This window comes from Rattus norvegicus, chromosome 2 (genome assembly GCF_036323735.1).
Source record: "Rattus norvegicus strain BN/NHsdMcwi chromosome 2, GRCr8, whole genome shotgun sequence".
Taxonomy (NCBI): Eukaryota; Metazoa; Chordata; class Mammalia; order Rodentia; family Muridae; genus Rattus; species Rattus norvegicus.
Genome location: NC_086020.1, coordinates 176,102,191 through 176,130,077, shown reverse-complemented (window position 1 = coordinate 176,130,077; position 27,887 = coordinate 176,102,191). Strand labels below are relative to the sequence as shown.

The 27,887-nt window shown below is 48.4% G+C and overlaps 1 protein-coding gene across 3 annotated transcripts; it reads right to left on the bottom strand.

The window, feature by feature from the left end:
- Nucleotides 1-152: 152 nt before the first annotated feature.
- Smg5 (SMG5 nonsense mediated mRNA decay factor) lies at nucleotides 153-27,266 on the bottom strand. Of its 3 annotated transcripts, none has more exons than NM_001427645.1 (22): nucleotides 27,048-27,266; nucleotides 20,039-20,137; nucleotides 19,427-19,550; nucleotides 18,965-19,121; nucleotides 16,434-16,523; nucleotides 15,581-15,670; nucleotides 14,436-14,514; nucleotides 12,997-13,122; nucleotides 12,826-12,894; nucleotides 11,967-12,175; nucleotides 11,277-11,414; nucleotides 10,518-11,120; nucleotides 9,089-9,264; nucleotides 8,265-8,340; nucleotides 7,478-7,653; nucleotides 6,492-6,650; nucleotides 3,815-3,874; nucleotides 3,323-3,482; nucleotides 2,864-2,954; nucleotides 2,077-2,151; nucleotides 1,594-1,732; nucleotides 153-1,459 (listed from the first exon to the last, which is right to left on the bottom strand). In NM_001427645.1, the coding sequence occupies exons 1-22, from the start codon at nucleotides 27,119-27,121 to the stop codon at nucleotides 1,376-1,378; spliced, it is 3,054 nt and encodes a 1,017-aa protein (NP_001414574.1). In that variant the 5' UTR covers nucleotides 27,122-27,266; the 3' UTR covers nucleotides 153-1,375. The 3 variants fall into 3 exon arrangements, with proteins under 3 accessions (NP_001414574.1, XP_038959679.1, XP_038959682.1); XM_039103751.2 differs by lacking the exon at nucleotides 27,048-27,266 and adding an exon at nucleotides 25,887-26,170; XM_039103754.2 differs by lacking the exons at nucleotides 153-1,459; nucleotides 1,594-1,732; nucleotides 2,077-2,151; ... (3 more) ...; nucleotides 6,492-6,650; nucleotides 27,048-27,266 and adding an exon at nucleotides 25,887-26,186 and having other exon boundaries at nucleotides 7,571-7,992.
- Between the last annotated feature and the right edge of the window lie 621 nt (nucleotides 27,267-27,887).

The following is a 27,887-nucleotide window of genomic DNA, read 5'->3' as shown; positions in this document are numbered from 1 at the left end:
CATCAAGGCTGACTCTTACTGGGCCTCAGCCTCAGTTGGCTCTCTCGTTTCTAAGTGTGCAAGTGCATTAGTTCCCTAATAGCGTAGCACTTACCCATCACATCGAATCCACCCCTAGCAAAGCTCCTGTACACAAGACACAGCAGACAGAGTGGACTTGGGAAGGGGGGTCTTTATTAAGTGATGCTTGAATCTCAAGTCTGCCAGAAGTGGGAATGTGGTGACCCCAACTGTCCCCTGGCTTTCCCAGACCTTCTTTCTTAGTGGAAGGCAGGAAGCCAGCTTCTCTGAGCACAGCCAAAGTGGCTAGGCCAGTTGGGGAGAGGAGGGGAGGCAGAGAAGAACCCAGCCCCAGCTATGCTCTGCTTCCAGCCTGAGGGGTAGAGGCGGGGTCACCCTGGCCAGAGCCTCCCCTACAGCTCTCTCATGGTGCTATTCATGATCTCTGCGCCTGTGTCACCTGACACTCCAAGAGCCAGCCTGTGCTCAGCCTACCAGGGCTCTAGTCCTGGGGACAGGCAAAAGGAGGGTAGTCAGGATGGATGAGGGCCCTGAGTAAGCAGCTTCCAGGGATCTTGCCTCTCTGCCACCCTTCCTCCAGCCCTCCCTGGATGGTGAGAGGGGTGGCCTTGGCCTTCGCTCCCTCATTGGCACCCCTTATCCCAGCACAGCAGCCAAGAGTACAGAGCACAATGACTGAGCTGATGAGGAAGGGATGGCTGCTGGCACACAGCCCGCCAGCCTGCCCGCCCACACCCTAAGTGGGCCTGGAAGACGGGCAGCAGCAGAGAGGAAGTAGGGCCTCCGAGAGTGCAGGCCCTGCTTCCCTAAGAGCCCCCACAGCTGGCTCCAGAGCTGCCCTGTTCCTCATGGGAGACAAGGAAGAGGGGGTCCTTGAGGATGGGTGGGGTCTGCAGAGAACCATGCAGACACTCAGTATCTCCCAACTCTTCCCTGAGAGCTAGGGTCCAAGCTCCCAGCTCCACCCACTCTGTATGTTGGGTGAGGACACCACCCTCCTGTCATCCTTTCCTCTCAGAAGTCCAGGACTGCTCCAATGAAATGCAGACACCCATGCCTGCCCCTGCCCCTGCCCCTGGGGACTGCAGGGGCTAAGGTGGAAGGCTGGCCAGGATCCACTGCCACTCCTACTCCAAGCACTTCCCTCACTTTCCTGATCTCTCCTTGGCAACAGGGCCCCCATCCTCCCCATTGGCTCCTGGGCCCTCCCTGCAGCCTCAGTGCAGCCGGCCTTCCTTCCTGTTTGCCCGAGTGAGTCTGCATGTGGTGGGGTGACTACAGGTGGTAGTCCTGGTCGCCAGGGAGAACAGGAGAAATCTGGAGTCAGCCCCACAGCAGGGCCTAGGGGACAGTCTCAACCAATCTCCTTCCACTGCCTGTAGAAGTCTAGAACATTCTTGACGTCCACACTGGCATGGGCAGCAGCTTGTAGGGCAGCCTGTAGAATGACAGAGAAGAGCTATGAGGGAGGAACTAACCTGACATACTGGGCTGGGAAAGAATGGCAGAAAAGAGACAGCTTGTCCTGAGGGTCTGAAGATGTCCATGCTCCCCACCTCACCTGGGACTCACCTGCATGGGCCCAGAGAGTGCACTGGGGTTGTCCAAATGAAGGCCTGTGATAATGGTCACCATGCCACTTGGGTCCTCCTCCCCTGCCCCCTGGGCTAGGGTTAGCTGTCTGCAGCTGTCCAGGATCTTATAGAGAGTCCTGGGGGTGTGGGGTAAAGGTAACAAGATCAGGTTTTCCATAATTGGAACCTAAGACTCTCCAGGAGACAGGGCAAGCTAGAGACTGGAAGAGAAAACAGGCAGCTGGTGGCGGTGGGTCACAGAAGCTGGCCTTGGTTTATGTGCTAGAGGGTGTAGGCAAGGTTGCGAGCCTGCGCATCTCTGCTCAAGGGAGAGAAGGGCTCTGAGCTAAAGCAACTTTGGACTCATGAGAGGGTGCTTGCAGTCTACGCTGACCTATCCCACTGCAAGAGTAGGGGAGTTCACAGTGGGGCTAACAGGGTCAGCTCCTGACAGGTTCTAGGTGGAGAGGGCTGACATTACCAGGCATCTGCATCCTGCCGCTTCAGCTTATGCCGCTCAAAGCTCTTTCCCACCTCCTTCTGGCAGCGAATGTATCTGCAAAGGAGATTACAAGGTGGGACAGGGGATGGGGAGGGCACCTCACACAAAGCAGGCCATTATAGCTGAGCAGGGCAGGTCAGCTCAGGGAGACAGGGCAGCTGTGTCCCTCCCATCAGGCTGTTTGGAGCCATTTTAAAGTGGCTTCCTGGACGCTGGGTTGGCTTTCTCTACTGATAACATCAAGTTTCTGATTTTTCCCAGGGGAGGAGTCAGAAAGCAGCAGAAGCAGATGCTTTCAAACTGTAGCTCCTGGAGGTGACCTCCAAACAAGCAGGCCTTGTGTAGGTTCCTGGCCAGGTAGGCCAGAGGCAGGGTGGAGGAGAGCTCTCTTTTCTTGCTCCCTCAGTCCCAAGGCTAAGAAGGGTGGGGCCTAGGCTGAGCTCCTGCTTTTCCCTCCTTAGGAAGCCGGATCCTTGGTCTCTGCTTGAAGAATGACAGCTCCTTCAAAGGAGCCCGGCCAGGAGCTGGGCCCAACTGTTACTTTCTCCCAGCAGGTGCTGGGCAGAGTCTGCCTCAGAAACTCAGATTCCCTAGGGCCCTCAGCTGTTCTGATCTTGCCTCATGCAGCTGAGACCTTCCAAAGTGGCGTGTGAGTCAGGTGAGCAGGGATGAGCCATGGCTCTCACTGGCAGGGAGCAGAGCTCCCAAGCACAGGCAGACGGTGGACGCAGGCTGCACAAGGTCCCAGCCACACCTAGACTCTCACCTGTTTCCCTTTTTAAACTCTGCCTCCAGGTACCGGATCCCGTCCCGGGCCCCTGGCTGTTCTTTCTTCAGCAAATCCAGACCATCAATCACTGGTGGGCAGAGTGGGAGTAGGTAAGGACAAGACAGTAAGTTCAGACCACAGACCACTCTGCAGGAAATTACACAGTACAGTAGATGTATGCAGGATGGTGATGCCCACAGGTTCCATAAACTCTTTGAAAGTGTTACCAACCAGCAATGTGGTTAGCAACTTCCCAGGAACTTCCCACTTATATTTCTCATCTATTTCCCATGTCTTCTGCAGCAGCGTTTACACAGATGCCTATGCTGAGCCTGCAGTCCACAGGGGCAGGACTTGGCCAAAAGCACATATGTGCTGGACAGCGGATAAGGGTTTCTCAATCCCTTATTTGGTTTCTATATGCGCTCTCTGTACCCAACCTCCCTGTAAGCTCACCTGTCCTTGGAATGATGATGATGAAGCGGCCGCTGGTGGCGAGCTGACGGATGACAGGGAGGTGGTAGCAGAGGGCCTGGGTGTCAGGGATGAGGTAGGGAGACATGGCTGACTGGGCTTTGGGCTGCTGCAGGCTCCCTTCCAGTTGGGAGACCTCGAGCTGGGAAGAAAAGGCCGAGTGGTTGAAGTTTGCATAGAGCCCAGTGGTCTGTGCTGAGAAGACACCAGGCAGCCAGTGCCATGGTAGCTCTTACAGAGCTCCTCCTACTGCTATGCAGACAGGAGTCTTGTCAACAGTGACTGTGGGGAAAGTGGGTGAACACAAAGCTTGGGGTAAAGAGATAAGGAGAGCAGAATGCTGAGCACAAGGGAAAACAGTCTGGAGGTGAGGAAAGGGCTCTGAGGGGTGGACTGGAGACACAACGGACAGTATCTGAGAATGGACTTAAGCAAAAACCAGACCAAGGACAGGAGGCTGTGCACACTGCCCACCTGTAATCGTAGCTGAGCCATGTCTCTCATGAGCCTGTTCCGCCGAGCTTCCTCCTCTGCCTACAAGAAAACCACAGTTGGGGCTGGGGATTTAGCTCAGTGGTAGAGCGCTTGCCTAGGAAGCGCAAGGCCCTGGGTTCAGTCCCCAGCTCCGAAAAAAAGAACCAAAAAAAAAAAAAAAAAAAAAAAAGACACTCCTGTTGTGATGTAGACCTTGCCCTCTGTTCATCCTAGCCAGTCCCTGTCAGGAGATACTAAGCACATGCACCCTGGGCTGTTCCTGCCCTGCCAGTGTTTCCCATGTGCAGACCTGCCCATACCGGCCACACACGCACCTGCCTGCCCAGTAGCCCCATCCACTCCTTCCTTCTCCTAGCCTTTCTTTGCTTGCTAAGTGAACCACCAATGTCAAAGTCAGAATACTCAGAGAGCTTTTGTCTCCCCTCTCTCAGCATGTAAGTTATCAGTAGGTCAGCCTTATCAAGTGAACCCTCTGACCACTAACATCCTTCCCTTCCCCCAGAAGGAAGGCTTAGCCTAAGAACAACCCTTTCCGAATGCTCTACCTGACGCCTCTCTCCCCAATACATCCCTGCTCTCTAAGCACAGCCATAATAGCTTTCCTAAACGCCCAATGTCCATCCTCACCTTATCTGGAATTCTTTCAGTTTCAAAATAAAGTTCTAAGCCCTTCACACACTCTGTCCTGTGAGGTAACTGGCACCACTGAAGGCTCTTAGGGGAGCCGAGTAGTTCTTCAGACGCCATTTTAATGAGACCAAACCGGACAACTCTACAGTCCCAGTGGCTTGGTTTGATGATAATCCCAGCGTTATGCAAGGCCCACTCCTACCCTGCAGACTCCTGCCCAGTTAAGAACTGCCCTGCCTCAAAAGCCAACCATGCCCCTTTAGGGGACATTGATTGAGGAAGGAAGGAAGGAACAGAATAGCAAAGTTGATGTCTCCTTACAGGGTAGCCAGGAGACAGAAATGGGGAATGCAAAGTGGACATAGTCCCCTTTTTCACTGCAGAAATTGAGCCTATGAACCTGATTTTTTATGCTAAATTGTCACTGAAGATCCAGAAAGGGAATCAAAGTCCCTGTGTGATTACCCTCGGGAATCAGAGCAAGTGTGTAGAATCCACCTGAATGCAGGATGGAAGAGCCCTGTTAACTGAAGGCTAGGACACCATTAGCCCAGAAGCTCAGATGGTGTGGGTGTGGTGTGCTGGCCTCAGAGAGAAAACCTTTCCCAGAAGGGCCTGCAAGAGAGTTCCTAGGTCTAGCAGACAGTAGCAGTGGGACAACAGCTCCTGGTGAGCATAGGGACTACACAGAAATTAAGTCCCCAAACGATATGGAACAGTCAGGATGAGTGGTCAGGTTCGGTGCCAGGCATGGGCGCATATGACTGCAATCCTAACATGGCTTAAAAACAAAACAAAAAAACCTAAAACTGAGACGAATCAAAGAACTATGGGTTTCCCCATGACATCAGAGCTCTGGACCCAACCTGACTTGGTGCCTTGGACCTTTTTGTTTTCTCAGACATAAAATGAGGACATGGGCACAGGGAGGCTGTGGGTGAAAGGCAGGGCACTTGCAAAACAGAACAATAGGCAGGGCAAGTAGTAGTGTGGCCTGCGGCATCCAGTTCCACATGAGAGGGTACTACTGACTATCCCTGTCCCTACCTCTTTGAGAGCTGTTGGATAAAATGCCTGCAAAAATTCTAGAGTTTTATTTTGAAGCTGTGTAACTTCCCCATCACTATTTTAGTAGTTCCATTCTCATGTCTTCCTGTTCGGGATATCAATAAAAGGCTTAATACAAAAGCTTTGTTTTTAACAAAATGTGCTTGTTCATAAGGCAAGGAAGGAAGGGAGCTTCTGGGGAAGATGTCCTCCCGACATGCCTGTCAGGATGTTCACAGCAATGGGCCTCAGAGATCTGGAAGCTGCTGGCTCACGGTTAGGAGAAGATACAAGCACTGGGGAGGATGGGCTTGGGAGGAAGAGCCCCAAGGCTGGCTGACTCATGAGGGCCGTGACTCCCATGCCACACACCAACTACAAAGGAACTAGTGCTAACTGGCTCAGCAAGGACAGCCATGCAGGGCCGCACACAAGCACAGACAGATAAGTCAAAGATTGCCACATTTACTACCTAAGCCCAGTGTCAAAAATATTGACCAGCATGACAGAGAACTCTCAGTGCTTGTGCTGAGCAGCCCAGAACACTGCCTGCTGTTTGGATGAGACCATGACTGAAAGTTCCTCCATGTTTAAGCCCCACACTCTGTTCCATTCCCCAGTCTTAACCTCTGGTGAAAGAAAAGCATGAAAACACCCGCTGATCGTCCCTCCCCCGGGACAGCCTGCAAGGTTCCTGACAGGCACCATCATCCCATCCTCTCCCCTACCCAGAGCTAACTCTATGTACTCCTGCACTTGTACATGATAGGAAGCTAGCCAAGCAAGGTTCAGTGACCTGTCTATTTCACAGACTCAGTGGTGACAGAGATGGCCTCAAGATTTACTGAGGAGAGGTCAGGAGCCACAGTTCTTAGGCCTTGCTGGGTTTACAAACTGGCTCCCTAGTTCTTTGAATGAGAGTCACCAGTGCAGCTGAGCCCAATGGAAAGAATTTCCAGGGAAGGGAAGGCTGACTTACCATACGGAACTGTGCCTGAGCCTGCTGCAGCAGGCTCTCCTGCTCAGACTGAGCAATGCTGACGAAGATGCCAACCTCTGGATTGAACTGCAGGATGCTGCCTTGTAAGCGAGCAACAAAATGCCCGAAGCTGCGGATATAGCAGATGCGCACCACCGACTGTGGGGAGAACGGAGACTCAGCCAATCTGAGTGGGCTCTTGGCAGCCCCTTCAACAGCCTTTGCTCTCTCTCTCCTGCCACTCTGTTCACCTCCCAGCAGAAGAGCTCCTCGGAAAGGCACACGGTCTATAGCGTGAGGAAGGGTGCAGACCCCTAACCACTAACTAGAAAAGGAAGAGGCTAGCAGGGCGCAGAGACTCCTAGGAGTGCTGAGTGTGGCTCACTCCCTTGCCCAGCAGCTATGGGGCCATGGGTTTGACACCCAGTGCTACAAAAAGAAGACCGAACAAATAAGACAGAAAAGGCACTGCGTGAGGAGACCTGGATACTAACACCATCTCTCCTCAGGCTCTTAGCTTCTCAAGTGTAAAACAAGAGAAACCTGCTAGGACCACACTTCTTAATTTTTCTGGTCAGTAAGACCCTGCCTCTTCCCTGCCAGATATGAATCTGACCCAGAACCCTAAAATATAAAACCAAGCACAGCCAGAAATCTCTGGCTGTGGAGAAAGCAGCCAGGAGGAGGGCCAAAAAAGCTCAGCAGCCTGCCTGCTTGGCCGGACTTCCCTTTGCTGCCCCCAGATGGCCTATGTGGTGAGACTCAAGGGAAAAAGCTGCTGACCAAAGTATGTGCTTTCTGGCTCTGCTAGTCAGACTGATGCTCAACTCTGGGCTGGCTGAGAGACTGAAGATTCCAAGTCCTAATTAACTTGCTCCGCCCTCAGTAGGAGAATAGAAAAGATAAACTTGTAGCCTTGAGGATCCCTGCCTTGCTACCCTGTGTGACAAAATCCTGGCCCTTGTGGCATGAAGCAAGTCCCTTACCTCCTCTAAAGCACTGAGCAGGGGCCGATCTGCATCGAAGTTAAAGCGTCTATGAGCAGCCCGGAGAGGAGGTAGGTTACGCAGTGCCATGTCCTCTGGGAGCAACAGGCTAGCAGGGAGGTCAGGCAGCTCGCAGCCTTCAAGGAGACCTTGGACTTCAGAACACAGAGCCAGGCCTAGGCAGAAGGAGAATATCAGAGCAGTGCCCTAGGGAATGACCACCCCTCCTATACAAACCTCCTATAGGGATTTACCAGGCTGAGACAGCACTTAGCCTAGGACAGATGGTTAGAAGGGGGAAGGACTGACACCAAAGCTGGAAAACTGGAGGAGAAAGTAGGGAGGGAGAACAAGGACAGTCAGCTCAGGAAGACCCTTGACGGAAAGAAGAGAAGGGCTCCAGAGAACGGCAGGCTCTCGGCTAGTCTCAGGAGGCAGAACAGCAGGAGTTTTCCACTTGGAAGCTGGTAAAGGGGATGAACTGAGGATGAACTCTGGATGTTAGTCCTCAATGCCTGCAAGCAGCATGGAGATGACTGTGACAACCCGGGCTTCCAGATTCCTCTTTGTTCTTACCCATTCCATTCCTTCCCCAGGGAGTGCACCTCCTCACACACACCACCAGCTCACTAAGAGCAGTGGTGTGGAAACCGGAAAGGTCTGGATCATACGCTGACTGCTATGTGATAGGGAGGTGCTCCTTATCCCCAAAGCTAAGTTATAGGACTGGGCCCCACTAGGTTTGATGGGGCCAAGGAGGAAGAATAGTCTTAGGGGCCCCACTCACCAGAATCCTGGAGCTCACCAGATGCTGGCAACAGATTCAGCAACACAGACAGGCGGTTCCACAAACTTTGAGAGCTCTGGGGAGAAAAAGGAAGAGTCCTCCAGATACAGACAATGCAGACAGCAGCAAGAGGACAGGTATCACACCCGAGGCCTTGTGTTATGAGGCCTAAAGGGACTTGATAGGCAGATTAGCAACAGAAAGAGTTCATGGATGACTGGGAAAATGGGACCTGGTCAGAAAAGACAGTAGGGCCCTAGGAGCAGTTTTCTAAACTGTAAAAGTGAAAGCCAGGGGCTGGCTTCTCCTAGCTAATGGAAATTCACAGGAAGAGAAGAGGACCTTGTACAAAGCTAGACTGTGACACTGAGCACAAGGCTGCAACAAGAAGCTCAAGGCTAAGCCTCTGATCCCAAAGTGAGTGCAGGTCCCACCCAGCCCCTATGGCAGCCAAGACAACACTGGCTCCTAACAGTTGATCTCCTAAGCCTCAATCCTTGCTGGAAAGCCTCAAATGTGCTCCAAGTTCCCATCTCTGTTGCTGCCTCTGCTTTCTTTTTGCTGTCTCTCTTTCCTCTGTGTACTGAGCCTGGTCCCCAGTATCACCCAGAATGCCAGTTATGAGGTCGGCTTTGAGAGAACAGAGTAGAGGGAGCAATTCCCTCTCTGTCCCTTGGCAGTAGACTCTTTGAGGGAAAGATCATGCCTACTGCTGCCGGGCCAATCAGGTCTTGGCAGGTCACCACGCAGCTGCAGAGGCCCCTTTCTATCTCATCGCTGTTCCAACCTTTTAAGACCTGAAGATTAGAAGATGGGATAAACACCTGCGCACACACAATGATGAGGTCAGGGTTGGTTCGAAGCCAGTCCAGGAAGACCTTCACAGCAGGAAGGAGGCCCTCAGCCATCAGGGCCTGCAGCTTCTCCTGAAGGCTGCGCTCGTTGCGACAAGAACGGCTGCTGGACTCGCTCCCCTCTGACTCAGAGCCATCCTCAGAGGCTGGGTTGGGTAAAGGAGAGAAAATGGGGTAATAGCATTTGGCAACAGGCTCCAACATTTTCAGGGGACGTTACCCACCCATTACAGCCAGCCTAGGGTCTGCACTCTGATATCACTCATGGTCAAATCCATGCCCCATTACTCCAGGCCCCATTACTTTTAAGCTTCATGCCGGGATTAAAGGCATGTGGCATGATACCTGCCTCCACCTGAAATTTCTTAAATCTCACAAGTTCTACCCCCCATGTCAGACACTAAACGCTGGGAACACAAACAGAAGATGGATTAGTAGCTCTCCTAAAGTTCAATCTCGTCTTAAGAAGTAGTCAGTAGGTCTCAGCGGATAGAAAGGGTGGAGGCTGCAATGGAACAGATGGCACAGGTCATCCACAAGAAGATCTCACCTCACTGGCCTCAAGCAAATCCCACATGTAGTCATTGTTCTTTTTAAAGACTTATGTGTCCAAGCAGGGTGGATTAAAGGTACAGCCTTTAATCCCAGCACATGGGAGGCAGAGGCAGGTGGATCTCTGAGTTTGAGCTTGAGGCCTGGTTTACAGAGCGAGTTCTAGGACCGTCAGGACTACATAGAAAGACTTTGTCTCAAAGACAAAACCACCACACAAACAAATAAAAAAGTGTGGGCTTACTATGGCAAGGAGTTATGTGCTTCTACATGTTTCAGACGGTGTGTGTTTGTCTGTCCTGTACACGGTCTGAGGTTAAAGACAGCATTTAGAACGAGGATGGCAGCTCTTCCACTACAGATTGCTAAACTGAAGGGAAGACAACATGCTAGCCACTGGGGAGCAGCTCAGTGGTGTAGCAGCACTTGGCCAGCATGCATGAGTTTCTAGGCTGGCTTCCCCAGTAGTAGCAAAAGACAAGATAACACTCCAAAACAATCTAGCCTAGTGCTCAACATAGACTAGGTTACAGCGTGATGACATTTGAGTCTCACTCAAATGTACTACTGTGACAGGAACAGTACTATGTCCAGCTTCTGGGAGCCTTGAAGGGAGCTGGACGCCATGAGGGAAGGAAGTTCAACTGCCAACATGAGAGAAGCAAGTAAAGACACAGAGCAGTCTGCAGTGGAAAGCAGCAAGACACCAAATGTACTGGAGGCTGGAGATGAATTCATGCATAGGACAAGGACCCCTGAGTGACAGCAAAACACCAAGGGTGAGGTCATTCTGAGAGAAGGTGGTCTCTCATGCTCTCAAGCAGGAGACAGAGACAGACCCAGGTACCTGGTTCTAAAGGTTTCTCCATATCCCCGTTGACACAAGGCCTATGACTGGCCACACTGTTAGGTTCTGCGGTGGGCTGCAGGAGCAGGTTGCTGAAAGTGGGAGCCAGTCGGAAGCAGCGCTTGGTCTGGAACATCTGGGTGGACATGGCTTGTAAATTGCTGGCAATGCTTGCCTCACTAGGGCCCAAGGGGCCATTGAGGGAATCTGGAACCTCTGATCTGGTCTGAGGGGGCTCCTGGGCTGGAGACCGTGTCCCCTCTTCATCCTCTATATCTTCCAGGTCTGACCGGGACTCCTGGCTGTTCATCTCTGAGTCTGTTTCTGCATCAAAAGCAGTGCCCCTGCCTTCCAGGCTCTTGTCAGAGCCACTGTCTGATCCATCACTGGCCTGGGCAGAGTCATGGCTAGAGTCTGACTCAAAACCCTCACTCAGGTCACTGTCATCACCAGCCTTAGGAGGGTGGTGGCGGCGGCGGCGACGAAGACAAGAGAGTCGGGAGTGCTTACGACTCTTTCTACCCTCATCGGCTTGGGGCACCACAGTGGGAGGCTCTGGCTCTGGCTCCTCTTTTTCTAGTGCTTCTTTTGACTCTGGTTCATCTGTGTGAAGAAGAATGTCAGGGGAGAGGGACAGAAAGAAATGTAATTGGCACATGCCCTCCCACACCACCTCCCACTGGGTGTGACTTTCCCTTCTGCTTCCTTCCCCCAAGTCCCAGGTAAACGGTCCAGTCATAACCTCCCCCAGCCTCGAACCTGTGCCATCACTCTGAAAAGCTGAGACAGGGTTCTCGCCCTCTTCCAGCTCTGCCTGCAGTCGTATGTTGACATGATTAATAAGGTGGGAGAAGAGGGCCAGGGTGAAAGCAATGGCTGCACTATACTGCTTGGATCCTGAAACCAGGAGAGCAGGAGTAAGCATCATCAGTTCCAACCTGTCCTACCTGCTGTCAAGTCATCTAATGACCCAACTGCTCTTCAAAGCTGGTTCTATGACAAACAAGGTTTCTCAAGTCTCTGGACTAGTATCCACCGTCATGAAAAGTAGAAATGTCCCAGCTAACCCCACACCTTTCATGTAGGTGTATCCTCTTATCCTAGTTTCTCTCTTGGGCTTGGGACTGTTCCTGGTAACACAAGAACCTTGGGCTTGGGTCACCAGCACTGCCTCTCCTACTGCCTCTGCCAGAAAGGGTTCTAGACTGCCAAAGCGCTCCAGTAGTAAGGCCTGGACCCTGAAGACTATGCCTGACTGTGGAGGGGGTTTCGGGGAGTGATAAGAACCCACAGCTGCCTGTGCCTTCTTGGAGAGTCAATAGGCTTCCCTGGTCCTGACTCTACATGCCAGGTGGTTACAAAGGCAAGGAAGGGATTACTTGTGGCAGGAAGTCTTGTAACTACACTGCAAACAGGATAGTGGGGAGCAAAGGGACAGAGTAGGAATACCTGCTCTTTTTAAACTGTGCACACCCATAAGGCAGATGATGGCCATCTGAAAGATGAGCAGGTCGGGCAGGAAAGCATATCCACTCTCACACTCCTCCTCATCCTCGTTCGTCAGACCAAGGCTGGGTGAGGAGGGCAGGTAGAAGAGGCAGAGGTTGAAATCCTCTAGGACTGACTGGCAAAGTGAGGTCAGTTCTGAGTCCACAGAGCTATGGGAAGGCAGGAGGAAGAAGGGAGGTCAGTGACGGGGTGAGGCTGGTAAAGAACTGTGAATGTAGTCAAGGATAGTGTCTGCCAAGCATGCATAGGCCATGAGCTCAACCTCTAGCACATCAATCCATCAATCCATCAATCAATCAATCGATCAAATAGTCAATGCATCACTCAGTTGTATATGCTGGCACACGCCTTTAATCCTAGAACTTGTGAGGCAAAGGCAGGCAGATTTCTGTGAGTTCAAGGCTAGCCTGATCCACATAGCTACATAGCAAGTTTCAGACTACCAAGGGACATAGTAAGACTCTGCAGTAGAGACTTTGGGGATTAGAGGCTGGGAGCTGATATCAACAGAAGACAAAATTGCTGTTGCCTAGTATGAGCAAGGCCCTTAGAACGCAAAGGAAAGAATATGGGTATCCATTCAGTCACTTGGTCACTCTTCTAACATCTAGTAAGCACCTACTTTGTGTCAGCCAGGACCAGCCCAGACACAATAGTGAGGGGTGCCAAAGAGAACCAACTGGTGAGCCTTTCCTACAGAAAGCACAGTTCAGCAAATGCTGCTTCCTTGACTGTGGCTAGGAGAGTCAAGGTTAGGACTTGCCTGGTACCATGCCCATCCACACTGGCTTCCACTCACCTACTTTTGGGCTGTAACAGGCTTTGTAGGTACATGAAGTTCACCAACAACCTCTTAATGTCTTTGCATCTGAAATGAGAGGAATCAGGGTACCTGATGAGCATCTCTGGAGCCTCTATGGTCCCACCACAGCCACTGCAGAGAGCCCTCCTCCCTGCAGGCCCTGCTCACCGCTTTTTGCTAGGGGAGAGCTTCCTGGTCTCAGACTTCTTCAACTGGTGGTACATTTTTGCTGCCTTGTCATAGAGTCTCTTGAGGTTCCCATAGGCTCCCTCAAAGGACACTTCCGACTGGATGCTGAAGGAGAAACAGGGGTAAGCTACTGCATCTGGACAGGGGAATAGGAGGAAATGGGAAAGGTCACCTGTTGGGGCTTTAAGAAACTATTACCAGTAAATAAAGGTGTTTCAATTTCTTTATACAAACTCAGTCATCTTTCCTGAGGAGAGAGACAGGGACAGACAGATGGACATAGACAGACAGACAGACACACACAGACTCAGATTTAGTCAAGTATGAGTGGTGTCATCCATACTCTCCTCCCAGTGTAAAAAGAGGACAATCAATCCTACTGTTACAAGCTTAACTTACCATTCTTGAAATAAATGATCTTAATTTGCAGTGGGTAGCACTGCATAAGCATTTCCTGCACCCAAGCATATTTACCTGCAGTATTTGTTAATGCTTCAACACTTAACCTGGGTCAAGCACACAATGTACCCTAACACTATCTACATATAAAGATAAAAAATAAACAAACAAAAAAACAAAACAAACAAACAAAAAAAACCCCAGAGTCCGAGAGAACAAACTATCCAAGGTTACACAGCTGGCACATGGTAGTGCTGTGCTGAATCCTCAATGAAAACCAATGTGCAAAAACAATGACTTTGACACTGTGTGACATATTTGTCTCAGTAGTGTTTTCTGGAGACAAGGTTTCTTGTAGCTAGGGCTGGTCTTAAACTCCTGATCTTCCTATTCCCAGCACTTATAAGGTAGCTCATAACCATCTGTATGTAACTCCAGTCTCAGGGATCTGATGCCCCCCTCTGTCTCCTTGGGCACTAGGTATCCTTGAAAGGTAAAGACATATATAGGTAAAACATTCATACACATAAAATAAGGAAAATTAAACAAAAAACAAATTTAAATGATTAGAAAACAAAACAAAGCAAATTTCCTTCTACAGAAAGCAGCAGGCCTGGCTACCACGGTAGATATAATTATAACCCAGCATTCGGGAGATAGAGGGAGGAGGACCACTGCCAAGTTTGAGGTCAGCTTTGGCTACACAGTGAAATCTAGGCTAGCCACAGGTACACAGCAACCTATTTCACAAACCAACCAACATGGAAACAACAAGAGAATAACCTCGCATTTACCATAAAAGTGTCGTTATCTTAACATCTCAAGGGCCTATAAATCCAGTGTCTCTGTAAAACTCTTGAGGGCTGTGTCAGGGTTCTCTCGAATGAAGAGACCCTCAGTCTAGCATATCTCTATCATAGCCAGAAGCTGGCGAAAGATGGAGAAATAGAAATGGGGAGGTGAGAAAGCAGGGAGGCTGCAGGACTGCAGGGTTTGGGGAGAAGCGGGCAAACACTTACCAGCGCAAGTAACAGTACATGGCTTCCACACTGTAATACTTGCTGCCTGCAAGAGTGCCCAGCTGGTTGAAGGGCATTCCTGGAGAGAAAAAGAATTCGCATATTTAAGTCCAAAATCTTTAGTCACAAACACTAAGCAACAGAGATCTAGCAGTAAACTCTGGGCCAGTGGGCAGAGCTGGAACATCGGATGGCCAGCACCAGTCTCAGTCCTGCAAGGGGTCACCAGCCTTTCTTCTTATCATTCCATTTTGGTTTCTAGGACTTACCTGAACGCTGGGCTGCACCCTTTCAGTTACACTGCAGCTCTTTAATGGAGCCCCCTCCTTTCTTCTAGCTTAGTCTGTTTATTGTCTGAGTTCCTAACTACACCCTACATGTGAATCCCCATTTCTGTCTATAATGGTATCTAAAATATATAGAAATAGGATCTCACAGCTCAGGCTGGTCTCAAATTTAGTATATAGTCAAGAAAGATCTTAAACTTGTGGTCTTCTAAATTCTACCTCTCAAGCACTGGGATTTTTTTTTTTAATTTAAGATTTATTTATTTATTTTATTTATATGAGTACACTGTAGCTGACCTCAGACACACCAGAAGAAGGCATTAGACCCCATTACAGATGGTTGTGAGCCACCATGTGGTTGCTGGGAATTGAACTCAGGACCTCTGGAATAGCAGCAGTCAGTGCTCTTAACCGCTGAGCCATCTCTCCAGCCCAAGCACTGGGATTTTAAATGTCCTACACTACTCGGCTTGGCTTCAGCAGTGCTAGAGATCCCTCCCAAGACCTTCATGCATGCTTGGCAAGCACTCTACCAACTAAGCTATAGCCCCAGCCCCTGCAGAGAATTTAATCCTTGTCTCACTACACCTTCTGTGGGGCAAGCTGATGCATGATTTCTTCTTTCTACAGAACTCACAGATAAGGGAACCATTTTCCCCTTCTCTGTTTAAGACGTGTCCCTTTCCCTTCCCTTTCCTCCATCCTCTGGGTGTCGTACTATATAACCAAGGGACTATATACCCAAGAGATATGAGAGCATGAAAATCAAGGACCTGGAGAAATGAGCACAAGGCCTGTCTGACCAACAGAACCTACCTCTCCAAGACGCTCTGGTTAGTACAGCGAAAGGACACTTACCAATCTGGGGCGCGACTGACAAGGCTTGATAGTAGAATCTCTCAGCTAGCAGCTCAGTGTCCACACCAGCCAGTTCATTCTGATAGCGTGCTGTATGTGAGAGAAAGGAAGAGGAATGCACTGATTCTGTGTTTTAAAAAGCCCTCTCCCACGTCAGAGTCCACCCCAAAACCTATAAGGAGCCTGAAAAGCAGAGACCCAGGCTATAGGATCTTTGACATAGTCCAAGTCTGTGCTTGACTCTCTTCCTTGTTGATAGGTTCAAAATGTAATATACTTGCTTGCAAAGATCTCTGGTATTTGGTTCTGGAATGTAACTAGTTAGTTTAACAGGAAGATGTAAAACAGTGGACTCTGTGTACACTAGTGGCTGTGAATAGACCAGGAGTATAGCAGGTCAGTGAAATGTAATGTTTCCAGCGAGTCCAAAACTCCAGCCCAATAAGGAATGGACATCTACAAAGACTGAAACTCGGGGATATAAAGCAAGAGAGTACCTCCCCAGTCTCAGTAACATGCACCATGAAGTAAGTGCTTTCTGAGCTTCTTGATACTCAAGTTCTGGCTCAACTCAGAGTCCAGAGAGATAATAGAAAGCCTCCAATGAGGAGAAGGACCCAAGTTACAGTTTTCCTGACCTACTGAAACAGTGATCATAATGACCACTTCAAATATCAGTTATTTCTCCATTCCTAGCTCTCCATAGAGAACTGACTGGCAGGCAGTACAGACAGAACACTGTTACCAACTGTTTCCTCAGCTGTTCACTATGTAAAAGATGTTACCATCAACTGCAGCAGTCTGGACTTTTCCCATAGCCCAAAACAGAAGAAATGAAAGGTAAAGTTCTTACACAGATCCCCCAGGTACACCAGACATCGGTGGCATGCCATCTGTGCCCAATCCATCTCCTTTCCTGAAGCAGATACTGGCTTCTTACATCCTGAAGGAGGAATGGGGGCAGAGAGATAGATATTAATTTATGAGCTCATTCCTCCACCCCCCACACCTAGTTAGAAATGTCACTTAAAAGAGGAAAAGAGGAGAAGACGCTGGACCAGCCTCGGAACTGTCTTACAGAACTTAGCAGAAACTTATTTAGAAAGCAGATAGGTACACAGAGGCACAAAGGAAAGAGGATCCTCAAAAGTAGGCAGTGCCCAAGAGGAAGGTCATCTGAAAGGTCAACATAGGAGGATGTCTAACACAAAGAAGAGACTAGGCTCTGGTGACAGGAAAGGTGAGGGAGAAACTACATCAAAGCTACCCATGTAAAGGTACACTGTTTGATTTAAGATTCAGAGGCAGGAGGGCAATGGTGGTATACACCTTTAATCCCAGGATTTGGGGCAGAGTCGGGTGGATCTCAGTGTGCTCACTGCCAGCCTGATCTACAAAGCAAGTTCCAGACAGCCAGGGCTACACAGAGAAATCCTGTCTGAAAACAAATTAACAAAAAGATTCAAAGAGACTTGGTAGATTAAGGGTTTCTTCACTTGGGGTACTCTGACACAAAGCTAGGCAGAGTAGTACACGCTTTAATCCTAGCACTTGAAAGGCAGAGGCAGAGGATCTCTCTGAGTTTGACATTAGCTTGGTCCACAGAGTGAGCTTCAAGACAGTCAGAGATAGTGAGACCCTGACTCAAAACAAGACAAAAAATGATTTGAAGAGCAGTCTGGCTCTGGAAAGCAGACCCTCAAGCCCTGTAACTATGCAGGTCCCTGCAAAGCCCCACTCTGAAAACCTTTTTCTGCTGTTTCTATGGACTTTCTACGTGGCTGAATGCAGAAAACTCCAAAGAGAAAAAGGGGAGTGTTCTGGGACCTGACCATCTCAAGCAAATTATGAGGCTGTGGACACTCTGGCTTTCTAGCTAAGCATATACACACTATCTGAACATTAATCCTGTGCTTGTTTTGTGTATCAGGGCTTTAACCTAGGGCCTTACACAGTCATGTGTGCACACATGCGTGCGCACGTGCGTGAACGGTATGTATGGGGCAGGAGTGGACACTGAGTCCACTTCCTCAACTGTTCTCTGCCTTTCCTTACTATTGTCATTATTTAGATATTTTGTGTGTGCATATGTATGTGAGTGGAGGCATGGCATGCTACACATGTGGAAACAAGAGGACAACCTCCGGGAATTCTTTCCTTTTATCATGTGGATCCCAGGGTTGAGCTCAGGTTAGCAGGTTTGGCAGCAAATGTCTTAACTCACTAGGCCTCTCCACCTTCTTTTGAGGAACTGAACCTGAAGCTTACCAAGTCAGCTGACTGCCTGAACAACTAACCCAGGGATCTTCCTGTCTCCACCTTCCTAGAGCTGTGATTACAAACCGGCAACCTCCGCATGGGTTTTCACACGTTTTCACACTGGTGGTGGGGATCTAAATTCAGGTCCCTGTGCTTCTACGGTAAGCATTTTACTCAGCTCCTCCTTTGTTTTTAAATATTTTTTAAGAAAAACAAAGCACAGGTGCTGTGCTTCGACAAGAATATTGTTAGGTAGTAGGTAAAAGTCTACCTCTTAGTGAAAGCTGGGCCAAGTCTCTGAAGGAGGGAAGAGGGCAGAGAGCAAGGAGAGATGGAGGAAGGGCCTCTAAAGGGGTGGCTGAGCTAAAGGGAGAGAGAACCGGGGCTGGAGAGATGGCTCAGTGGTTAAGAGCACCAACTGCTCTCTTCCAGAGGTCCTGAGTTCAATTCCCAGCAACCACATGGTGGCTCACAACCATCTGTAATGAGATCTGATGCCCTCTTCTGGTGTGTCTGAAGACAGTGACAGTGTACTCATATAATAATAAATAAATCTTAAAAAAAAAAAAAAAAAGGGAGAGAGAACCATGAACTACAAATAAAGTAAAGCATGGCTGCTAGGATCTCAGCGGCTGCACTTCAGAAAAGACTGTCAACAATTTTCGCCAACATTTTTTTTTTTTTTTTTGGTTCTTTTTTTTTGAGCCGGGGGACCGAACCCAGGGCCTTGCGCTTGCTAGGCAAGCACTCTACCACTGAGCTAAATCCCCAACCCCATTTGCCAACACTTCTAAAGATTCAAAACTTCAAACAAATACTGTAACAATCCCCAAAGTTAAAAGCTACGGGGCTGGCAGAACTCAGCTGGGAGAAGAAAGGAAATGTTAACAGCACCTTCCAGAGCTGGATCTACACCAGACCCTGATCCCTCCTTCTGCCTCCACATCAGTTCACAGTCCTGGGCCTCTATTCCTTATGATCTTCACTGTAAATAACTAAAGCCTATTTGGAGAAGTGTAATTTTACAGAGCCTCTGAAGGTGTCTCATTTGCCTGGCTGGTTACTAGTTATTCAAACATTGAAGTCAGTGAAGGACAAGAACCTCCTCCTCAAAGTTTCCCTCACCTATGAGGGGATCAGTGACATGAGTCCAGTCAATGCAGCACTGTAGTTCCAGCTGGTAGTGGGATTGGATATAGAGAAGGAGATGCTGGTAGAAGCCAATGCCGGCGACCAGGTGAGTCCTGTAGGCACATTCCAAGGTGCTCCGACTGTGGATGTGCTACAGAAAGTAAAGAAATAAGCGGAGTGCCACTCCCTCTGCTGCAACCTGTTCATCTGAGGAAATCTCTCTTCCCTTCTGGGCTCTAGAATCTCAAGCACATCTCTCTCCACACACAAGTTACCCCGCAGCCTTAGAGCTGGACCTCTTATGTAACAAGCTCCCTTCTTTCTCCAATTTCAATTGTGTGACTCCGTTTCCCCTCCTGTACCTCCAAGCATGTACTGCACCCACTTTTCTAGCTCTCTACTTCTTCAACTTCACCTCTTTAAACAAGTTTCACCCACATCCCAGGGTCCCCTTACCTTTTTGTTAGTCTTGATGAGTTGGATGACTTCATAGTATACCTTTCTCCACAGCAGTTCCTCAGCCTTCCTCCCATAGTCTACTGGGTGCAAGAACATAAGCTTCACACAGAGCTCACGCAGCCTGGGATAAGGGATAAGGGAGCATGAGGCACTGTCATCCCTTGACAAAAAACACACAAGAGCCAAGGGCAAGGCATGGGCTATTACCAACACCACCAGATCCCTGGCTCCCAAGAGACATCAGTGTCAATGACTTGGAGCTACTGCCTACAAAGGCAAGAGGAGTCTCCATAGGAAATAATAAGAATTTTAACATTCTTCATTCTCCACATATTCTCTTCTCGGTTTTATTTCCTTTTTTCCCTTCATATGGCCAACCCACTTCAACTCAAATGCCATTTTTGTGGCACCAATCTAGTGGGTTACAAGCTGCAGATGGAATGAAGGATTCTCATCTGTTCTCTCAGGGAAGCCAGAGAGTTCATGGTTCGCTAGTGTACCACCAGGTCAGGAGGTTAAAGGTAGTGTATATTAATTTATATCCAGCAAAGCTACTTGTAGAGTTAGGCAGGAAATAGTTAGACTGTGTAGTTCAAGTCTCCAGCTTACTTGTTCCTCAGGCTAACGTTCTCTGGTTTAAACACTTCCTGATAAGCAGTTTTGTTGCAAAGGATGAGGTCTAGCCGATGCACAGCCTCCACCACAGCCCTGCAGGGAAACAAAGAGTCTGAGTCATATGCACAGCTCACTTTGGGTGCCAGAACACAGACTCTAAAGGAACGCTGATGGGGAGGAGAGAGAAGGGTTTGGAAAGAGGGGGAAATGGACAGACTGAGGATTAGGGAAATGAAGAGGTAGTCTCAAGGGATGTGGCAAAAATGAAGACACTATCTGTCCTCCCACCTGAGGGAGGTGCTATTAGCATGCAGTAGATTCTGCTAAAACTTTTCTTATACACAGAAGGGCTTACCAAAATAAAAAACTACCCTCTGGGGGGTCAAGGTGATATATACCTGTAATCCTAGGACTTCATGAAGCAGCAGGATTACTTACAATGACGACTTCTAAAACAGCCTGAGCAATGTAGCAAGGCCCAGTTTAAGAAAATTATCCTACTCATGATGTCAACAGTATTAAGGTGGAAAACTTTCATAATACAAAAGGTACAGTCTGCCAGACACAGAAAATCTAGGGTTCTAACCCTGGCCCATTACCTAGCTTCTTAAAGGGTCACCATATTAATAAAAAGGAGTCCCATAATGCAGGTACTTAGAATAGTTTTAGAAGATTTAAATGTAATCATCTATTTACAGCTTTAGCATTCAGTAAACATTCAACACAGAATGGTGGAGTGGATTCTTATATAAGAGTTTATTATCTCTGACATAAAAGAAAGGCATTCTCAGGCTGGGAAGATGGCTCACTGGGTAAGAACAATTACTGTGCAAATACGAGGCTCTGAGTTTGAATCCCAAGCATGCACATAAAGTAAACATGACTGTGAACAACTATAACTCACATATGTGCAAGCCCCATATGTGTATGTGTATATACATACACACATGTGTACACACACATGTGTACACACACATGTGTACACACATGTGTACACACACACACACACACACACACACACACACACACACACATGCATTAAACCTTAACAAATCAGGCACCATGGATGGGCTGGCAATACTTGCTGTCAAGCCTAATAACCTGAGTCTGACTGGAGTCCCACATGGTGAAAAGAGAAAACTAACTCCCACAAGTTGTCCATGACTCCAGGTGAGTGTCATGCCCAGTGTGTGTATGTGTGTGTGTGTGACACACACACAGACCCGAGTCCAGAAGAGGGTGACAAAGTCTCTGGAGTTAGAGTTAGAGGTAATTGTGAGTTATGGGTTTTAATGATGCAAACTCTGGAATTCAGATCCTCTAGAACAAAAATATGTACTCTTTTATCTCTCCATTCAGAGACACAGTCACACACATAAATATATACATGCATATATGTATATGTTTATTGATACTTTATTCATTATACCAAAGAATTGGAGCTCTTGAAAAACCCACATTTCTCTCTCATATTCGAAATCTCATGTATATCTATGAATGTGGGTGTGTGTACATGTAAACAAATGTACCCATTGGTACAGTATAAAGAGAAGAAAAGCTAAATGTAAAGGGGTAAGGAAAGACCGAGTGCACATAACTTATGAAATATAAGGATGGAAACTGAAGAAGGGGACTCAAGTGAGCTGTAGCCATCAGAGAGGAGACTGAGATGGAGACAAGTCCCAGTCTGTCTTCCAGGGACAGCAACTCTGTGTTCACCCTTGAGCTGTTCCTGGAGCTAATACAGCACTTCCACACAGACCCCGACCCTAATGAGGAGACTCTGGAGGCCTGGTCTGACTCACTTATAATGACAAAAGGGGACATTAGGACTTGGTTCCTATATGGAAGGTGTGAGATAGAGCTCAAGCAGTTGTCAGAGGCCCGCAAATCTGAACTGGAGCCAGGAGAACGTATATCGAATTCCAGAAAGCAGAACTCCGAGGACTCCTCCCAAAATGACCCTGGACTCCCTGAAGCTTTGGAGGCCTTGGAGAGTCTCATACTCTCTTCTGGGTCCCAAAGCAGGAATGCCAGGGCTGGCAGGGCTGGTGTCACAGGATTCTGACTCTCTAGCCTATCCAGCATATGCTCTTTTTGTTAATGTTTTCTCAATTTCCTTGTTGGGGCAGGAGGCTGTTGGTTCTTATGTCTATTGAAGGTACATTAATAATAAACCTAGCTATTTCCAAGAAAAAAAAAAACCCATAAGGATAAATGTTTTTCTAGTTCTAATTCTGTCCTGAGTGATATATAAATTTAATGTGAAATATGGCAAGAGTGTGCATATATACAAATAAACAAACAAACAAACTGAGTGACCATGTATAGTCCCAACATTCATGAGTTAGAGGGGCACAGGAGACTGTCTCAAAGAGAGAGCAGGTGGCATGGCATGATGGCTCAGGTAAGGTTTAAGGCATTTGGATGAAGTAGGATAACCTCAATTCTATCTCTGAGACCTACACAGTAGAAGGAAAAAATTGACTCCCAGAAGTTGTCCTCTAACCACCACACAAGCTCCGGCACTTAATGGCACAAATATGCCCACACACATATGTGCATACAAAATATGTGGACAGAACTTTTTTTTTTAAAGCACTTCAACAGCCAGGTTTGGTCGCATACACCTTTAATGACAGTCACTCAGGAGGCAAAGGTAGGTGAATTTGAGTTTGAGGCCAGCCTAGTCTACAGAGTGAGTTCCAAGACATCCAGGGCTACACAGAGGAAACACTGTCTTAAAAATCAAAAAAGTGGGTTGGAGGATTTAGCTCAGTGGTAGAGCGCTTGCCTAGGAAGCGCAAGGCCCTGGGTTCGGTCCCCAGCTCCGGAAAAAAAAAAAAATTAAAAAAAAAAAAAATCAAAAAAGTGCTTCAGAATGAGTGGGCACATGGGGCACATGGGATCCTAGCACTACTTTTGTACTCTTTTAATCCCAGAACAGCCTCAGCTACACAGCAAGTTTTGGGCCAGACCTGGTTATATAGCGAGACCACACACATCAAAGACTGTAGGCTTGGTCAGGCACAGTGATACACACCTTCAATCCCAGCATGCAGGAGGTGGGGGAACTATATCAGGGCTATGTCATATAAGTTCCAGGGCAGCCAAAAACACATAGTGATTGCCTAGCAAGTGCAAGGCCCTGGGTTCGGTCCCCAGCTCTGAAAAAAAAGAAAAAAAAAAACAAAACCCAAACACATAGTGAGACCCTAAACAAACAAAAACAGGTGGTTGGTGGTGCACACCTTTAATCTTAGCACTCTGGAGGCAGAGGCATGTGGATCTCTGAGTCCCAAAGGCAGCCTGGTCTACAGAGCAAGTTCTAGGAAAACCAAGGCTACATAGAGAACCCCCTGTTCTCAAAAAACCAAAAACCAAAACCAAAACAAAACAAAAAAAAAAAATCTAAACACCCAACAACAGCAGCAACAAGAACAACACCCATAAAGATCGTATGTAGGCTTGGGACCAGACTTCGTGGGTTCTAATTTCTCCTCCATAACCAGCTCTGTGGTGCTGCATATACTTCTTTATGTCTCAGTTCGCCTTTTTATAAAATGGAAATATGACAATTATACACTTTGTTAAAAATATAACACTCATGACAGTGCTTGGTAAATTGTTCAATAAGCATTCACTTCCCTTCTTTTTACTATATCTGAGGTGTTTGATTCCAGAAGCTAAGAGGCAAGTCAGACACCACAGCAAAGACAGCCACAGAAACTATACAATAGATGCCCAAGAAGTCCCCAAAGTAGGCTTTTCTCTAGAAGGGTAAACACAAGAAAATGGCAGTTAGTAGCTATGAAAGCAGGCAAATTAAGCTCTGCTGTGGACACAAAGGCAATCCAAGCACAGACTGATGGTGCTGGAACAAACCGAGATGTGCCTTAGGCCAGAAAAAGTGGCCCACAGCAGGCTTGGACTCTATATGACCTAGCAGTACACCACTAAAAGCTACCCCACACAGGACCAAATGCCTGACAGCACCCAGCTGAACAAGGGCTGGAAATCAAAGCCTTCTCATAGACAAGCTTGATAACTCAGTATTCTGAGAGTCAGTCACCTTTCAGGCCACCTAGAGGTGAGAGCCAAGCCCTTCCTGCCAAGTTGGACCACAAAGCCAGAGGCAGCAGCTTGGTGCCTTGGACAGGGTGAGTTTATTTGTCGGGGACAGGATCTTACTGTCTTCAGACTCTGAGTTCAAGTTCAAGTGATTGTCTGTTTATGAATTCTGAGTCCCAAGGGGCTTCAGCGCCACAGAAAGATTTAACAAGAGTATAGGTATTTTATTTTTTGTTGATGCTGCTGGAAGACTGAACCCAGAGCCTCCACTAAACTACACTCCCAGTCCGAGCGTTTATATTTTTATGAACAGACTCCAGAAATTTTCTTACATTCTCAATTTTTAAAAAGAGGTTAATGCCTGTACTCTAAAATGCTCCAAAGAGAAATGCTTAAATCTGGCAGTACTTAGCACTTTCTCCCTCATTCTCTAACAGACCACAAGCTTCCTCAAGAAACTATAACCTCAGGCTGGAGAGATGGCTTAACGGTTAAGAGCACCGACTGCTCTTCCAGAGGTCCTGAGTGCAATTCCCAGCACCAACATGGTGGTTCACAACCATGTGTAATGGGATTTGATGCCCTCTTCTGGTTGTCTGAAGACAGCTACAGTGTACTCATGTAAACAAAATAAGTCTTTAAGAAAAGAAAAGGAGGGGGCTGGAGAGATGGCTCAGCGGTTAAGAGCACCCGACTGCTCTTCCAGAGGTCATGAGTTCAATTCCCAGCAACCACATGGTGGCTCACAACCATCTGTAAAGAGATCCGATGCCCTCTTCTGGTGTATCTGAAGACAGCTACAGTGTACTTATATATATAATAAATAAATAAATCTTTAAAAGAAAAGAAAAGGAAAAAAAAAACACTATAATCTCCACAGGGCACACGCCTTTTATCTCAGCACTCAGGAAGCAGAAGCAGGCTTATCTCTGAGTTCAAGCTCAGCCTGGAATACAGAGCGCTCCAGGATGGCCAGGGCTCAACAAACAAACAAAACTATAATCTCCCTTTGAAAAACCACAAAAATTTGTTTTGACTCAATCAATGTTGTACAAATATTTTTAAAAACAAGTACAGAATTAATCAATTTAATAAAATAATTGGTGTTTATAGATTCTTCAGCAACCCTTCCTTCTTTTTCTTTGGATAGCCTTAAAAGAAATCAAAATACTCTATTTGTAGACAGCTAGCTTTGGGAGTTTTCCAATTTTCTGGAGCTTAGTGACAGCTCCACAGTCAACACATTTATCACAAGTCAAAATGTCATCACCAGTGACACACACACACACACACACACACACACACACACACACACACAAAACATAACAAAACCAGCTGCCTCAACCGGCTGTCTCAATTACCCTCCTCAAAATTAACACAACCACAGATAACTCGTATGCATACACACACATACACACACACATACACACACACATATACACACACACACACACACACGCCACATACTGCAAACACACTGGCTCAACCTGTCAGTCTTGTGAAAGAAAAGTTTGAGAAAGCTGGCCTGACACAATCAGAAGATTGTCCAGAGCCATCCCCCAGGCTGGAGACAAGTAAGGAACATCGCAGACACTGCCCACGCTGTGTCTGACAGGCAGCTCAGCACTTAGCAGCATTGCTAGTTACACAAGCCATCTCCAGAGAACTCCTCAGCCTGGGGACTGCTTGGGGCCCCTGGGTGGAAGGCTAGGTAGGGCATCACCTTCCTATTGCCCAAAGAGCCTGCACTCCCTCTCGCCTTCTCGCTTACAAAGTCAGAAGAGGCAGGGAACAGGAATCACGCAGCTCTTCCTTTTTCACAAGCCTGAGCAGTGCAAGCACCTCCATTCAGCAGGGCCTGAGGTAAAGGGGAAGTCCCAAGCTCCACTTCCTACTAGAAGGCAGAAAACTCAGCTTGGTCTCCACTCTTCATCTTACTGTGACTCAGCTCTGGGATCTACAGTCTACCTACATAAGCGACTGTGGACGTAAGATTGTAAGGAAGAACTGAGTCACTGGGTGCCGGAAACGATGGACCCAAAGTCCTCCTTCCTAGCCAACAGAACTAGCCTTTTCTAGTCTTTATTTACACTCTGAGTCCCCAAATGTAAGCTCTAACAGATCTCTGTGTATTCAAATCAAACCTTTTAAAAAATAACTTATATTTCTTTTTTAAAAGATTTATTTTGGGTTGGGGATTTGGCTCCGTGGTAGAGCGCTTGCCTAGCAAGTGCAAGGCCCTGGGTTCAGTCCCCAGCTCCGAAAAAAAAAAAAAAAAGAACAGAAAAAAAAAGATTTATTTTTAATTTTCGTGCACCGGTGTTTTGCTGCATATATGTCTGTGCAAGTGTCAGATCCCATAGAGTTAGAGTTAATGAGCTGCCATGTGGGTGCTGGGAATTGAACCAGGAACCTCTGGAAGAGCAGTCAGGGCTGAACCATCACTCCAGCCACAGATCCTTCCTTTTAAGGAAGAAGAAACTGAGGCCCAAGGTCACAGGGCGAGAGGGGCAAATCAAGGACATGATCCTGTTTTTGTGGACTTCCGTCAGTGGCTGTTTCCAGTCAATCACTGGTGCTCAGCAGGGTTCTGAGCACTAGTCCCTTTCGGGTTTATTCTACCTGTGACCCCCATTCTCACCTACCCAACCCTTCTAGCCTCCAATTCCCACCGGATCTCTCCAGTTCCGCAAAGCCTGGCGTCACGGCACGGGAGGCTCAACGAGGCAAGGGTTTCTGCACATGCTTCAAACCTCCCACCCACCCAATTCTTCTCAGCTCCTCCAGGCAGGCACGCCCGCCCGCCCGCTCGCCCGCTCGCCCGCTCCCCTGCTGCACCCCCGCCCTCGTCGGGCCCGCCCGCCGCAGGCCCCGCCCCTCGCCGGCCCCGCTTCCCCGCCGCGGCTGCACACACACATCCCGGCCCTCTCACCGGTAAAGCCGCTTGGTGTGGAGGACCTTTGCTTCAGGTTCGCTGCTCTCCACTGGAGGAGGGCCTTGGCTCATGGTGCCTGGGCCCGGGGGCACCTCCTGGTCACAGGCCCCCGCCACCCACCACTGGCGCCTCCACTGCCGTCTCCAGCTGTAGCCGCAGCCGCCACTGCCGCCGGCCCTGCTCGGCCGCCATCGCTGTGAGGCGGCTGCCTGAGATGGCTCCTCCTCCACCTATCAAATCTCGCGATAGCTGCTGCCAAGCCGCGGACCTGCGACCAACCCACCAAGTCTCGCGAAAAATTGTCTTTTCTCCGGGAAGTTACCGGAATCAGCACTGGGTGGCATGGCTTCTCCTGGGTTTAAGTCCTTGAGGAAAATTTGTATTGTCAAAGATGTAGAGAAACCGGGCTTTCTGGCGCAGGCTTATCCTCCTAGCTCTTCAGAAGTCGAGGCAGCCTGCAGCGAGTTCCTAGCCCGGTTGCATACAGAGAGACCCTGTCTCAAGAAGTAAGTTTAAAAAGAGCGCGCTGGCGAGATGACTCAGCGGATAAAAGGCGCTCGCCGCCAACCTGAGCTCGGTCGCTGGAACCCACATGGTATAAGGTGAATCGATTCCAGCAAGCTGTCCTGACCTCCACACACGAGCTCTGTAGCACGCTCCCTGCCCCCAAAATAAAATTAATCTTAAAAAAAAATTGAAGTTTCTAGGAGAGAAGAAAAGAGATCGTAGAGTGCAAAGCGCTACATGGGACAGCTAGGGGCTGGAGAAATGACTACCCACATGGCAGCTCACAACCATCTGTAACTCGAGCTCCAGGGTATCCGAAGCCCTCATACA